Here is a 12,720-nt window from a genome sequence, read left to right on the forward strand (position 1 = left end):
GCCTTCTATTACTTGCAGCTGTGGCTAAAAGCAAAATTCCACCTCTCTGCTTCCCAAACCCTTGAGAATTACTGGGGTATCACTGTCAAGCCTTACGCGGTGTGGGAGGATGCTTTATCGGCCTTGTGTTTCTGCATGTCCTCCCTGCTTTATGTCCCTTACTGCTCAAAGAAAATCATGGCCTCCACTTCAAGCAGGGTTTTGTTGAGTTTATTAGAATACAGATATGGGGCCGGAGGCGGAGATGCCTGGCCCATACTCATTTTGTTCAATGCTAACAGGGATAGTACCTTTCTTCTTTCTTTCCTTCCTTTCTCCCCCCTCCATCCCTTTCTCCTTCCACCATCATTCCTTCTTTCTTTCCTTCCATTTTTATCCAGAGTAAGCTTAATTAAAGACTCCAGGAGAATGACTTCCCTTCCCTTAATCCTTAAGAGAGAGAATTTGGGCCTTTGATATAGAGGTGAAAGAAAAAGACCAGAAGATTCAGTGGAAATACTGCCTCTGGAGGAGCTGGAGTCCCCAGATGCTCATGAAGCATATGCCACGTGTTTGGCTGTGTTCAAGGCACTGGGGCTGCAGCCAGTGAAGGAGACAGAGTCCTTTCTGGCTAGAAGTAGGAGGCAGGCCATAGGTAAGTAAACCAACTAGTGAGTGATATCGGGCAAGTGTCATGAGGAACTCTGGAGCAGCATGAAGGGGTAAGTCAGGATAGGGCACCATTTTAGACTGGTTGACAGAGAGGTCTTTTGAGATGAGACTTGAGCTGAATGAAATGAGGGAGGTGCTGGGTGTACAACTGGGAGAAGAGTGGTATCTAGGCAGCAGGAGTAGCATGTGCAAAGGCCCTAAGGTAGGAGCAGGCTTGGCATACTTAAGGAACAGCGAGAAGGCCAGGGTGACCACAGTGAAATGAGCAAGGGGACAAGTAGTGGGAGTGAGGTCAGAGAGATGGGAAGGACCAGACTCTGTAGGGCCGTGTAGCCTGTGATAGGGTCTTTGCATTGTATTTCAGGTGTGATGGGCATACTTTTAACTTGGTGCTGCATCAAGGAAAAGGCTTGCGCTTTGGCTCAATGCCATGGCTAGAGCCCTGGAATTCCCTGGGAAGAATGCTTTGGGGCAGCCAATTTCACATCTTCTCTGTAAAACCCACAGACAATGAGCGACACTTTGCAGACTTCTGCTATTAAGAATCGAGTAACTGCAGAGCTGGGAATCCCTTTCTTCTGACATTTGAACCTACGACCCTTTGACATTTCAGGACTCATAACCACATGGTACATTCCTCTAAGCGCTCCCACTTTTCCTGTTTCTTTTTTCTCCCCATGTGTTTACCAAGGCCAGGTCCCTGGACTTCTGCTTCTTTACGTCTTCTACAACATAGTCCTGCTTGCCTCTTCCGTGTCTGTCCAAAAACTTCTTCCCACGTTAAGCCTATCCTGATGCTCAGAAGGCATGCCGTGCTCCCACTGCACCCCACACCCCTCGTTACAGCAAGTGAAGGCGTCTGTTTGCTGGATAGTTACCTCCTTGGAAGCACAGACTTGTCTTCATTGCTGTAGTATCCCCAGGACTTAGCACGGAGCATGATTGTAGTGCATTATTGACTGAGTAAATGAAGGAGATATTTACTGGGAGGATATTGTAGGGGATATTTACTGGGAAGATAGACTTCAGGAGATGGAGAGAAATGCCCACCTCACTTTTAATAAAATAAAATAGTTCTATGGAGAAAGCCATAGAGAGAAATATTCTAGAGACAGTGGGGGAAGAGCCCATAAAAGGGACTTTGCACATTTTTCCTGTAATGAAGAATGTCTTTAAACATACAACGTGATTTCTTTGAAAACAGTGTTAAAGAGGCACGGCTGGGGAAATGAAACCACTGAGCCCTTGGGATGCCAAAACTGGGCTCTTAGTTAGAGACAAAGTAATTCCAGCCTGTGATTCACTTGAAAGCTTTCATCTCCCTGAGCAGCTAAAGCCTGGGGATTCCCTGCTGGAGATAGGAGATAAAGTGGCTATAGCCAGAGGGTAAGATGATTGAGTGGAGATAGGAAACTCTCTTTAATCTAGCATTTGTAAAACTCAGGGAGAAGTGAAGAGAGAGGGAGAGAGAGAGGGTGAGAGAGAGAGAGAGAGAGGCAGAGAGAGAGAGGGAAGGAGGAGGAGGAGGAAGAGAAGAAGAAATTCCCTCTTGTTTCTCTGATTCATTTGTGGTCCCTTCGCATCTTATAACAAGCTCATGTTTATAAAGCTGAACCATTCAAATCTCTACCGTAGATTTATTTCTTCCCAATTTATTCTCCCCTCCCCCCTCATCTATGATCGAGCTACCCCACCCCCACACCCCCATCCCCCACCGAGCATCCTTGATGACCATCTCATAGCTGCGTGGGAAGCAGTCCGTGCACAGAGTCAACAGAATTGACCACCTGAGCTCACTTCAGGCTTTCTGAAGAGGCTACTCTTTGTCTAGTAAATACCCCTTCTCTCTCTCTTCCTTACAAACTACCACAATTTTATGTGGGCAGCAACCTTGTCCGCCAGAAGACTACCTTTCCTAGACTTACTTATAGCTCGAAGTGGCCAGTGAAATGCAAGTAGAAGTCATTGGTGAGGTACCCAGAAAGACTCTCATCTAGGAGGCACTTTTTTTTTTGGTTTTGGTTCTTCCTCCTTCGTGCTGCCTAGAACACAAATGCGAAGGCTCTACTGAAGTAGCCATATTGTGACATGGAGGTGACTTTGAGAATGGAAGCCGAGGACTAAGACTAGTGGAACAGAAAGCTAGAAGGAGCCCAAATCCCTGATCATTTGGAACTGCTGTGCCATCCCTGAACCACCTAACCTCAGACTTCTTTTATGAGAGAGGAAACCAACTTGTATCTTGCTTAAGTGACTGTTATTTGAGATTTCTGTTACATGCATGTGAAAGTATCCATAAATGACAAAGACGCTTCAAGGCATTTCCAAATATGCCCATCAGTGCCACACGTTTTCTGCTTATGGAGACTCACCTGGAATAGCATCTCTGCCAAGACACCGTCTCTGGCTGCTCCTGACTCCCCCATTCACTCCCTTTCCTTGGCTGAGGGCTGCCCAGTCACTCCCTTTCCTTGCTTGAGTGCTGTCTAACATTCTGACCATCTGGTCTTCCCCCAGGGACGGTGAGTAAGTGCACATGAGTCAGAATAGCAGTGCTAAGTACATAACCCATTTTTTTCCCCTCAAATATCAGCATACTACAATATATTCAGTGGGTTCTCAATACATACTTACTTATTAAATTGAAACTAAAGACTATTACTTGTCATACCCTGAAGAATTAACATTTTTCCCCTGTACCTCTTGAATATTTGGGGGCCAAAGTTAAATGTGTATATTTTCATATAGGAAGAACTGATTTTTTTTCTCAGTTTAGCCATTGAGAAAATATGGAAGCCGGTACAAAGAACAGGATACTTGGGCTAGAAGGGATACTGGAGGTCAGGATTAAGCTGTCATGGAAAAACAAAGTTCACCTCTTAATGACCAAGAGAAAATGAGAAGGCCACCGTGGAAGGCTCAAAGGACCGTGTGCAATGTTTCAGGTAACCTGAGAGGAAAGCAAAAGACCTGGAATAAAAACAATTAATGGGAAAAAAACCAAGGAATTATTCCCAACGTCTTGGTCATCTTGAAAAGAAATAAAATGAAAAGTTAATTAATTGTGCTAAAGAGGGAGGAAAATGAGAAAAATTTAAAAGATTCTGTGAAATGCACAAAATTAAAAAAAAAAAAAGAACCAAAGACAAACACAAACTTTGATGCTTTAAATTCTCCTAGGAGGAAATGTTTAAAAACCACTTTGATTGCCCAGCTAGGGAACTTTGCTGTTGACGAGTCAGTTGACAAGAGGAAAAGATAGGTAAGTAACTCTTTCAAATGGGATTTAGAGCAGTCATGAGTAGAGAAATCCCCACGTCTTCCCATCTGGTCTTCTCATTTGAAGACAATCTGGCTGATGGGTCTGCAACCTCAGAATCAACAGAGGGTGCGGCGAGAGCTCAGAGGCTGACCTCACCTGTGGATGCGTGTACCCGTGCCGGCTTGCTCTTGTGCCTGCCCTTCTCTGCTGTGAGGAGGATGGTGTATTCCTGCCCAGGTTCCAGGCCTTTCAGGATGTAGGAGGTGGTGCCTCTGGGGAGCTGCACCTCCACTGGCTGGCCCGAGGGAAGACTGTAGTTGAGGCGGTAACGGTCAAACTTGGCCAGCGGCATCTGCCAGCGCAGGGTCACGCTGGTCTCCGTAGGTTCAGAAACCTGAAGGTCCTTGGGCGCGTCCAGGTCTGGGAGGAAAACAGAGAGTTGAACACCCTTCAGGCTTCAGGGCAGGACTGCTTCTGGGGCTGAAAGCTGGTTGTGGGCTACAGTCCTAGGTCTGCCGTAGCGCTGTGTGGCTTCAGGTGACTCAGGTGTCTGAGTCTTAGTTTTCACCTTTGTGAGATGCTGTTATTGCACGGTACCTCACTGTGTTTTTGGAAGATTAAAAACAATATAGTGGTATATCCATACCATGAAATGATACTCAATTAAATGCATTTAAAAGGAACTGATTATTGATACAAGACACAATTTGGATGGATCTCAAGAGAATTATTCTTAGCGAAAAAGCCAATCTCTAAAGGTTGCATATTGTATGATTCCTTTTATGTAGCATTCTTGAAATAACAAAATTGGATGAAGACCAGATCAGTGATTGCCAAGGATTAAGGTGAAGGGGAGGGTGGGAGTTGCCTTGGCTATAGAAGAGTGTAGCAAGAGCGACCCTTGTGATTGGAACTATTTGGTGTCTGACTGTAGTGGTAGATGCCAAAATCTACAAGTGATAACAAGTGGTAGCTTCCAAAATCTACAAGTGATAACATAGAACTAAATACACACACACATACATACACATACACACACATACACACACACACACACACAGTTGAGTGAAATCTGAATAAAGTTGATAGACCGTATCAATGTCAGTTTCCTGGTCCTGATAGTTTTCTGTAGTTACACAAATGTTACCAATGGGGGGAACTACACAAAGGGTACAGATCTCTCTGTATTCTTTCTTACACCGCATGTGAATCTACAATTACCTCCAAATAAAAAGATAAAAAAGAATATGTATAAGTGCTCAGCATTGGATCCTGCATAATGATCTCCCCATACCAGCCACCCCTTATCATCATAGTCCCAGGGGGAGATAAGCAGGAGGCTGGTGGAGAGGTAAAGGGACGAGTTTTCTTTTTTACAAATTTTCCAGAAAAAACAAACAAACTTGCAGAAAGAATCAGTGGCCTCAAATCATGTAGCCCCTCAGCATCCTCACTCAGAGGCTGGAGCTGCAGGATGCAATGAGTAAGAGCAAAGATTGCCTTAAACTATGCTCCTGCCGCTTATAATCTATATGATGGGGGTATGCAATACACGGTAAGTGTTTGCTAAGAGAAAAGCCCCCAGATGTGTTTTGATTAGTCAGTGGTTTATAAAAAATGGAATCGGTTGCCAACTTTCAAAAGTTTGTAGATCTCTTATAAAGTCTGGTTCCAATTTTTTGTAAAATATCCCCTGTCCCCCTTCCTGCATAGAGAGTAGCGTTAGGATCATTCACATGGGGAGTGCTTATGCTACATTTGAACGTGGACATCTGGGCTGGATGATCCTAGAAGCCCCTCTTTCCTCTGGGCATCTACTATTTCTTTTTAAGTAGGTTTCCTGCCTCCTGGGCCTTGTTGTGTCTGCTGGTGCTCATCCCGTGGAGGTGGGAATCCAGGCGGGCCTCACCTGTGGCCGCATTGATGGTGGTTGGGTCGCTCTCCTTGTCCCCCTTCACGGCAGACACTCCAATACCATATTCAGTTCCTGGCCTCAGACCTAAGAGAGAACATGCAGGTTGAGATTCGGCCCAAAACTGGACAGACTTTCAGAAGGCCATAAAAATGGCCCTGAACTAGTCCCTGAAGGCTACGATTTCTCAATGTCTGGACTGTTTCACAGCCTGACTCACTGATGCCCAAGTGAGATGGATAGCTGGGAAGTGTTTTTTTTCACTCTCTGGAGGGTTGCAACGTGGGGACATGCCCCCAGGGCCAGTTGGGTCAGGGATGCGGAGCTCACCTGTGAGTGTAGTTTTGGTTGTGGTTTGTTGGCTCCTGGGGACTTCTACCTCGGCATGGTCACCTCCAGAGATGGGTGCGTACTTAATTCTGTAACTGTCGGCGGCTGCCTTGACGTTCCTCCACTCCAGGGTGATGCTGTTTTCTGTCTGGGAAATGCGGCGGAGATTTCTGGGCGCATCCAGGCCTGTTCGGGAGAGGAAGGGGCATTGGTATTGGGAACACCAGGCACCAGGAGAGAGGGAGTCCTTGACAGTTCAAGGTGAGACATGAAAGGTGCCTGCCATTGGAGAGAAATGACAAAATTGCCCACACACTCCTCTGGCTCAATAGCTAATGCGCACATCTAAACAAATACTACATACTTGACACTTTCCTCATTATTAAAGCGCATAATACCTCAATCATTCACGTTTTCCACCGATTTCGTGCTTAATAAAAACTGTACAGAAACTTGCAAATAAGCTCTGTGACTGTATTTGTTGTATTCATCACTGGATTTTTAATAACTCACACGGAGCTTACCGAGCTCTGAAAAAATATTTAGTGAATGAATGATTGACACTTTGGTACTTTTAAGATAGTGCTGTAGGCTAAGAAGTTAGAAGGCATCTTTGTCATTTATGTTTTTCATATACTGCATTTTATTATTAAAATATTTATTTAAATTTTGTTTTAACCAAAATGTCTGAGAATCTCAGACCAGCATCTTCTATGTAGGCAAAAATTTTCTTTTGCCTTAGAAAGTTATTTGGGGTAATATTAATCAATCAATTGCTACAGTATTTTAAAATAAAACTTAAAGGAATGAAAATCCCCTTTCCATTGTTTCCACTGTAAAAGGAGCCTGGAAGACACCCGGACATGGAGTGGGGATGGGAGTCTGGCAATCCTTCCTTTCCTGGGGCTGTTAGCAGGCGGAGGCCCGTTACCTGTTGTGAAGGTCTCTCTGGCTGGGATGCTAGACATGTCGGCCCTGCGGGAGATGAGGGAAACCTCGTAGTCTGTGTCTGGCTTCAGGCTCCCGATGGAGTACTGGTTCTCCTCGTGTGTGAGGTCGATGCTGGTTCGGTCGCCTGGCACATCTTTGATCCCGTATGTGAGCTCAATGCTGTCGATCTCGGCCAGGGGCTTGGACCAGGTGATCAGAGCGGTGGTGTCCGTAACGTCTTTCACTTCGATCTGGCTGGGGGCGTCCAAGCCTGTGACAGGCAGAGGACAGAGGGGTTTCAGAGATCAGGGCCAGTGCCAAGGGCTGAGCAGAGAGGGGGCTTGTAGCCTTCCAGATCCAGGTGCATATTTTGTCTTTCAGAACCTCAGTTTCTTGTTTGATATGCTATAAGTAGGGATGATGACAGCTACCTTGTAGGGTTTTTGTTTTTTCAAACATTAAAGGAAATAATGCATGTGGAGCATCTAGCACAGAGCCTGCAATGTAGTAGTTATATGATAAATGGCTGTGACTATATTATTATCACCATCATCATCATCATAAGTTGAAGAAACACACTTAGGAGCTGCTTCACTTGAAAAACATTGACTTAGCCTCTGTGGTTTTTTAATTAGGCAAAACTCCCTAATTGGTAACTTCTCTATCCAAATAATGAAACAGAAAAGTGAGGCAGTGACTGGCTTGACAATGTATGGAAAGTTAGTTTTGATGAAAGTAATTCAGGCAAGAAGGTCACGGCTATCTCAAGCCTTGCCTGTCTTTGAGGCCTCATCTTGGCCTTTCTCCTGCCCTGCTGCTCACCTCCTGCCCCACCCGCTCTGGGCTTCCTGCTCTGACAGCATACTTCTCCTCCAAGAGCACCCCGTGTTGTTTCTCACCCCCGGCCTCTACACTTGCTGTTCCTCTGTTTCTTCTTCCTGAGATTGCTCCTCTCCCTCTAAATATCTCCTATTCATCCTTCAAAACCCCACTCATATGTCACTTTCTAACAAGAACCATTGTCTGACCCTGTTGCAAACAGATAAACACATACTCCTTCCCCTAGGGGTATAAAGTTTCAGTTTGCAAGATGATTAAGTTCTAGAGATCTGCTGTACAGCATTATGCCTCTGGTTGACAGTACTCTATTGTGTACTTAAAAACGTGTTAAGAGGGTAGATCTCCGGTTAAGTGTTCTTACCACAGTCAAAAATAAGAGCTTCCTAGTATTGTGCTTTTCTCACTATTCTGTAACAGATTTCTCTACAGTTTATTCAAACCGTCTTATACAATCTAGATACCGTCATTCAGAGAGTCGGTCTTTGACCTTTTTGAATCCCGAGTGTAGCATCAGGCTTTGCCATTTATGTCTTTACTCTTTTTTTTTCTAATTAGATAAATAATTTTAATGCGTTAAAACATTATACAGTAAAACATACCAGGCTGAAAATTAAGATATTAAAGCATTCAGTCAATGTTTCTTCATTTTTTAAAATAGTTAAGTTTGTGTTTTCAGCACTGGTTGAGGAAACAAGATCAGATGAAAGGAACTTGGTTTTATAAAGGGAATGAGAAGGAGGAATAATTCATAGCTGATTGTGAGAAACCTGCAGAGTCTAGTTTTTGAACTCTATGCATTGATACATTAGTCTCAGCTCACAGATGTTGAAGCCATGAAATCCACAATGAAAATGATACTGCAGTTCAGCAGTGAAGCCTCCTGTCCTATGATCTTCAAGGTGCTAGGAAACACCTGAACCATACCTACTACCTTTCTTAACAGCTCTTTCATTAAAGAAGTTGAGATTCAGTCAAGGACACCGATCTCGCCCTAGGTTCAGAACCCTTCAATACAGGAGATTAACATTGTCTTGTGCTCACTATGTGCCAAGCACAGTGCTTTGTCGTTTAAGTCTTAACTCTCATGACTATACCGTAGGAAGATATATGAACCCGGTTTCCAGATGGTGGGTCTAAGGCTTAAAGAAGTGGATCTACCCAAGGTGATGGTTATTGGTGAAGCTGGAATTCAAGTTCAGGACTGTTTGGATCTAAAGCCCAGGCTCTTTCTCCTTTAAATGATGCCTCTCAAAAATATTTACATATCAGAAATGGTTGTCATACAATCTCTATATAGAGCTGAGAGGGAAGGAGCTAAATATGAAATTTTTAAGATCCTTTAAATCTGGAAAAAGAGCAGGTATCAGCAAAATAAACAGGTAAGTATCTGCCTCTCAGTGTTGATATTTATGTGATTATGAAACTTCAAATGTTGGGATGTTTGTCCTTCAAGAAGAAGAAAATAAAGCAGCCAATCCCTAAATTTAGATTAAAAAGAAAAGGGCAGATGAAAGAAATGTCTTTTGTATTTTCAACGGGCCATCTCTATAGCAAATAAGCATCTGCTTAATCTTTTCTATGCCTTTCTGGTGATCTAATGATTTTTTCTTGTTGGTACCCGCCTTCTACCTACCACAGTGTCAGGATGATGGAAAACACTTGCTTATAAAAAAGACAATCTTAGGAATTGGATCTGAGTTAAACAAAATGTGCAAATATTTAAATGCAAGATGTTCTTTCTTGTCATTAGTAAAGAGATTTAAATTTTCCAATCACCCCCTGCCAAGAAGAGTCAATACCTTAAATAGTTGGCACGTATGCTATCTTGAAGAAGATAAAGATATTTTCCCAAATGTCAGTGCAAAACAATTTTATTTGTTTATTTATTTATAAAAATTTGCCTCTTGATAGAACAACTCCAAATTCAGGATTTTTATTCCCCCCACCAAATGATCTAGCAGTGCCAAATCCTACTCTACGCCCAAGAAGTTCTGATATCTTTAGCACTGAGTCACATTTTATTTAAGTTCCTGTTGAAGACACGGCATCAACACTCTACATAACCCAGAGCCTAGTCAATGTTACTGGTAATGGGGTTAAAGTCATAAAACTAAACCCAGGCTTAACATTCTGGCCCTGATAGTATTAACCACGTGGTGTTAGTTAAACTGATTAAGCTTCTTTAAGCCTCAGTTTTGATTCTTGAAAAATAATAGCATTAATATTTTCCCTACCTTTTCCATAGGACTGGGTACTAATATTAAATCAGATAGCATGGTAGATTATTTGCTAATTTTCCTGTATCAGTGCACCTTTGAAATGTCACTCTGAAGCTTCTCTCATACAGAGATGGATCTTTTCCCCACCCCTTCAATCTGGACTGGCCTTGAGATTTGCTTTGATGGAAGTGACCCAGTGTCTTTTGTGAGCCTGCTCCGCCGCTGTGAGATCAGGCCCAGGCTAGCCCACCGGAGGCTGAGGGACCATGTGAGGCAGAAGGGCACCGTCCTGGCTGAGGCCATCCTAGGCCAACCAGCCCCCAGCCCATACAGATGCATAAGTGAGTCCAGTCAAGAACAGAAAAACTGTCCAACCCCAAATCACCAATGTGCAAAAGTATCGTTTCAAGCCATAAAGTTTGGAGCTTGTTTTTTATGTAGCAAAAGCTAATTGAGGGCTTCCCTGGTGGCACAGTGGTTGGGAATCTGCCTGCCAATGCAGGGGACGCGGGTTCGAGCCCTGGTCCAGGAGGATCCCACATGCCATGGAGCAACTAAGCCCGTGCGCCACAACTACTGAGCCTATGCTCTAGGGCCCGTGAGCCACAACTACCAAGCCCGTGTGCCACAACTACTGAAGCCTGCATGCCTAGAGCCCGTGCTCTGCAACAAGAGAGGCCACCATGATGAGGGGTCCGTGCGCCACAACTACCGAAAGCCCGTGCGCAGCAGCGAAGACCCAATGCGGCCAAAAATAAATATAAATAAAATAAATAAATTTGTAAAAAAAAAAAAAAAGCTAATTGATACAGATGCTCTGTAAGAGGGCATGTTATCAACCAGAGATGCTTTGCAGTACAATCAGCTTTATCCTTGTGTCAGTGGTATTAAAGGTGATACTCACGGGTGGTTGTCACCCTCTTCAGGCCTGGGCCCCGGGTATTGTTTTTCACGATGTGCAGAGATATCTCATACTCTTGCCCGGGAGCTAGGCCAGTTTGCTGGTACGTGGTCTCCGGCCTCCGCAGGCTTTTGGTGATCTCTCCCTCATCTTCTTTATTCTGAAATATAGAGGCACCTTTGTAAGACCTAAGGAGGTACCAGCTCCTTCATTTATGTGATTCATTCATTCTGTATTCATGCCTTCCTCTTTCATACTTTCATCTATCACTAGGCACTTACTAAGCATCTGATCAGTATGGCAGGTGCTGAGGATATAGAGAGATGAATATATCTCTCAAGTTGGTTTCTCCCTCCCACAGACCTCTCTACTCACCCCTTTGACACTCAAGTCAAATGGCGGGCATGAAAACCAAAGGAACTCTGGAGCCACCAAATCAATCCTTCCTTTCATAGACGAGGAAGCCAGCATCCCAGAACTCAGGTCATTGTCCCATCTTCCAAACAGCTAGTAAGAGGCAGAGCCTGACTTTGAACTCAGGGACCCACTTTCCTGCCTCTCATGTGCTTTTAGGCACAGAGAGAAAGGATACTCAATCTCAGATATGCCTGGAGGCATTCTGAGACAGAGACCATTTCTTATCTTCTTTGCCTCTGAGTGGAGATTTGTTAAGACTGTAATGGGTACTCGGAACATAGAGATGACTTGCCCTCTATTTACTTAGGCTCTCAGCCCTAAGTGCCGTGCTTATTGACTTCTTAAGTCACTTAAAAACAGATGCAGATGCACAGGGGCTACTTAGAGCCTTGTCCCCCACCAAAAGCCAAGGAAGTGAGTTGATAGAAAAGTCTACAGAGCCCTGTGAGCAGCTTTCAGATGCTCGTGGTCGAAGGTGCCCACTCCTCTGTGCTCTTACCATATTCCGGAAGATGACCTCCCACGTTTCAAAAGCGATGTCCAGAGGATCCCACTCCACTTCCACAGATGTCTCCCTGATGGACTTGAATTTTAGACCTTCAGGTGTAGGCAGGTCTGTCAGGAAGAGCACAGAGAGGAGGTAAAGATGACTATATGTGTGGTGGAGGGGACAGACATGATTCCACTAAACCCCACAGGGCTGTCTGTCAGAGCTGGAGTCTATTTAAGGGTTCTCCTGGATTGCCGTCTAATGTGAGGCATCATGGAAATTAATATCAATATAAGGACCAACCATATGATTGAATACTGGCAATTTCATATGCTTAAACCTAATATGACAATAGACTTTGAAATCAGACAGATGGGCTAGAATCTCAGCTCCATCATCACAACTTTTGTGTGCTTGGTTGAGTTAACAAAATGCCCTGAGCCTCAGTTTCATCATCCAAGAGAAGGAGCTAAGTATGCCTACCCCTTGGGAATGTTTTGAGACTGCTGAGTCCCACAGTGACTGCTGGACATGGTCCCTGGCCTGAAGCACAAGTTTAATAAAAGCAGCCAATGTTACTATTACTAAGCAAAAAAGAACCAATTTCTAGCCACAGCTTGCTTTTTAGGAGTGGACGTAATTATTCTGATGTTGGACTCTTAAAGGAAGAATAACTTGAATCTTGATGTTTCCACTTTTGAATTTTTTAAATATATAGACAGTGAGCTCCATAGAAGGTAGTAGTAGAATAGCGTACTTAAGACTGCC

At 44.0% G+C, this 12,720-nt stretch overlaps 1 protein-coding gene across 1 annotated transcript in view; it reads right to left on the reverse strand.

The window, feature by feature from the left end:
- The window catches only part of TNC (tenascin C), a 91,398-nt gene that overhangs the window by 45,888 nt on the left and 32,790 nt on the right, over positions 1-12,720 (reverse strand). Inside the window, 6 exon segments of the mRNA XM_036855126.1 lie at positions 4,070-4,333; positions 5,823-5,912; positions 6,156-6,341; positions 7,087-7,356; positions 11,049-11,205; positions 11,962-12,077. Coding sequence (XP_036711021.1) covers positions 4,070-4,333; positions 5,823-5,912; positions 6,156-6,341; positions 7,087-7,356; positions 11,049-11,205; positions 11,962-12,077 — 1,083 coding nt within the window.

Source organism: Balaenoptera musculus, chromosome 6, assembly GCF_009873245.2.
Source record: "Balaenoptera musculus isolate JJ_BM4_2016_0621 chromosome 6, mBalMus1.pri.v3, whole genome shotgun sequence".
NCBI lineage: Eukaryota > Metazoa > Chordata > Mammalia > Artiodactyla > Balaenopteridae > Balaenoptera > Balaenoptera musculus.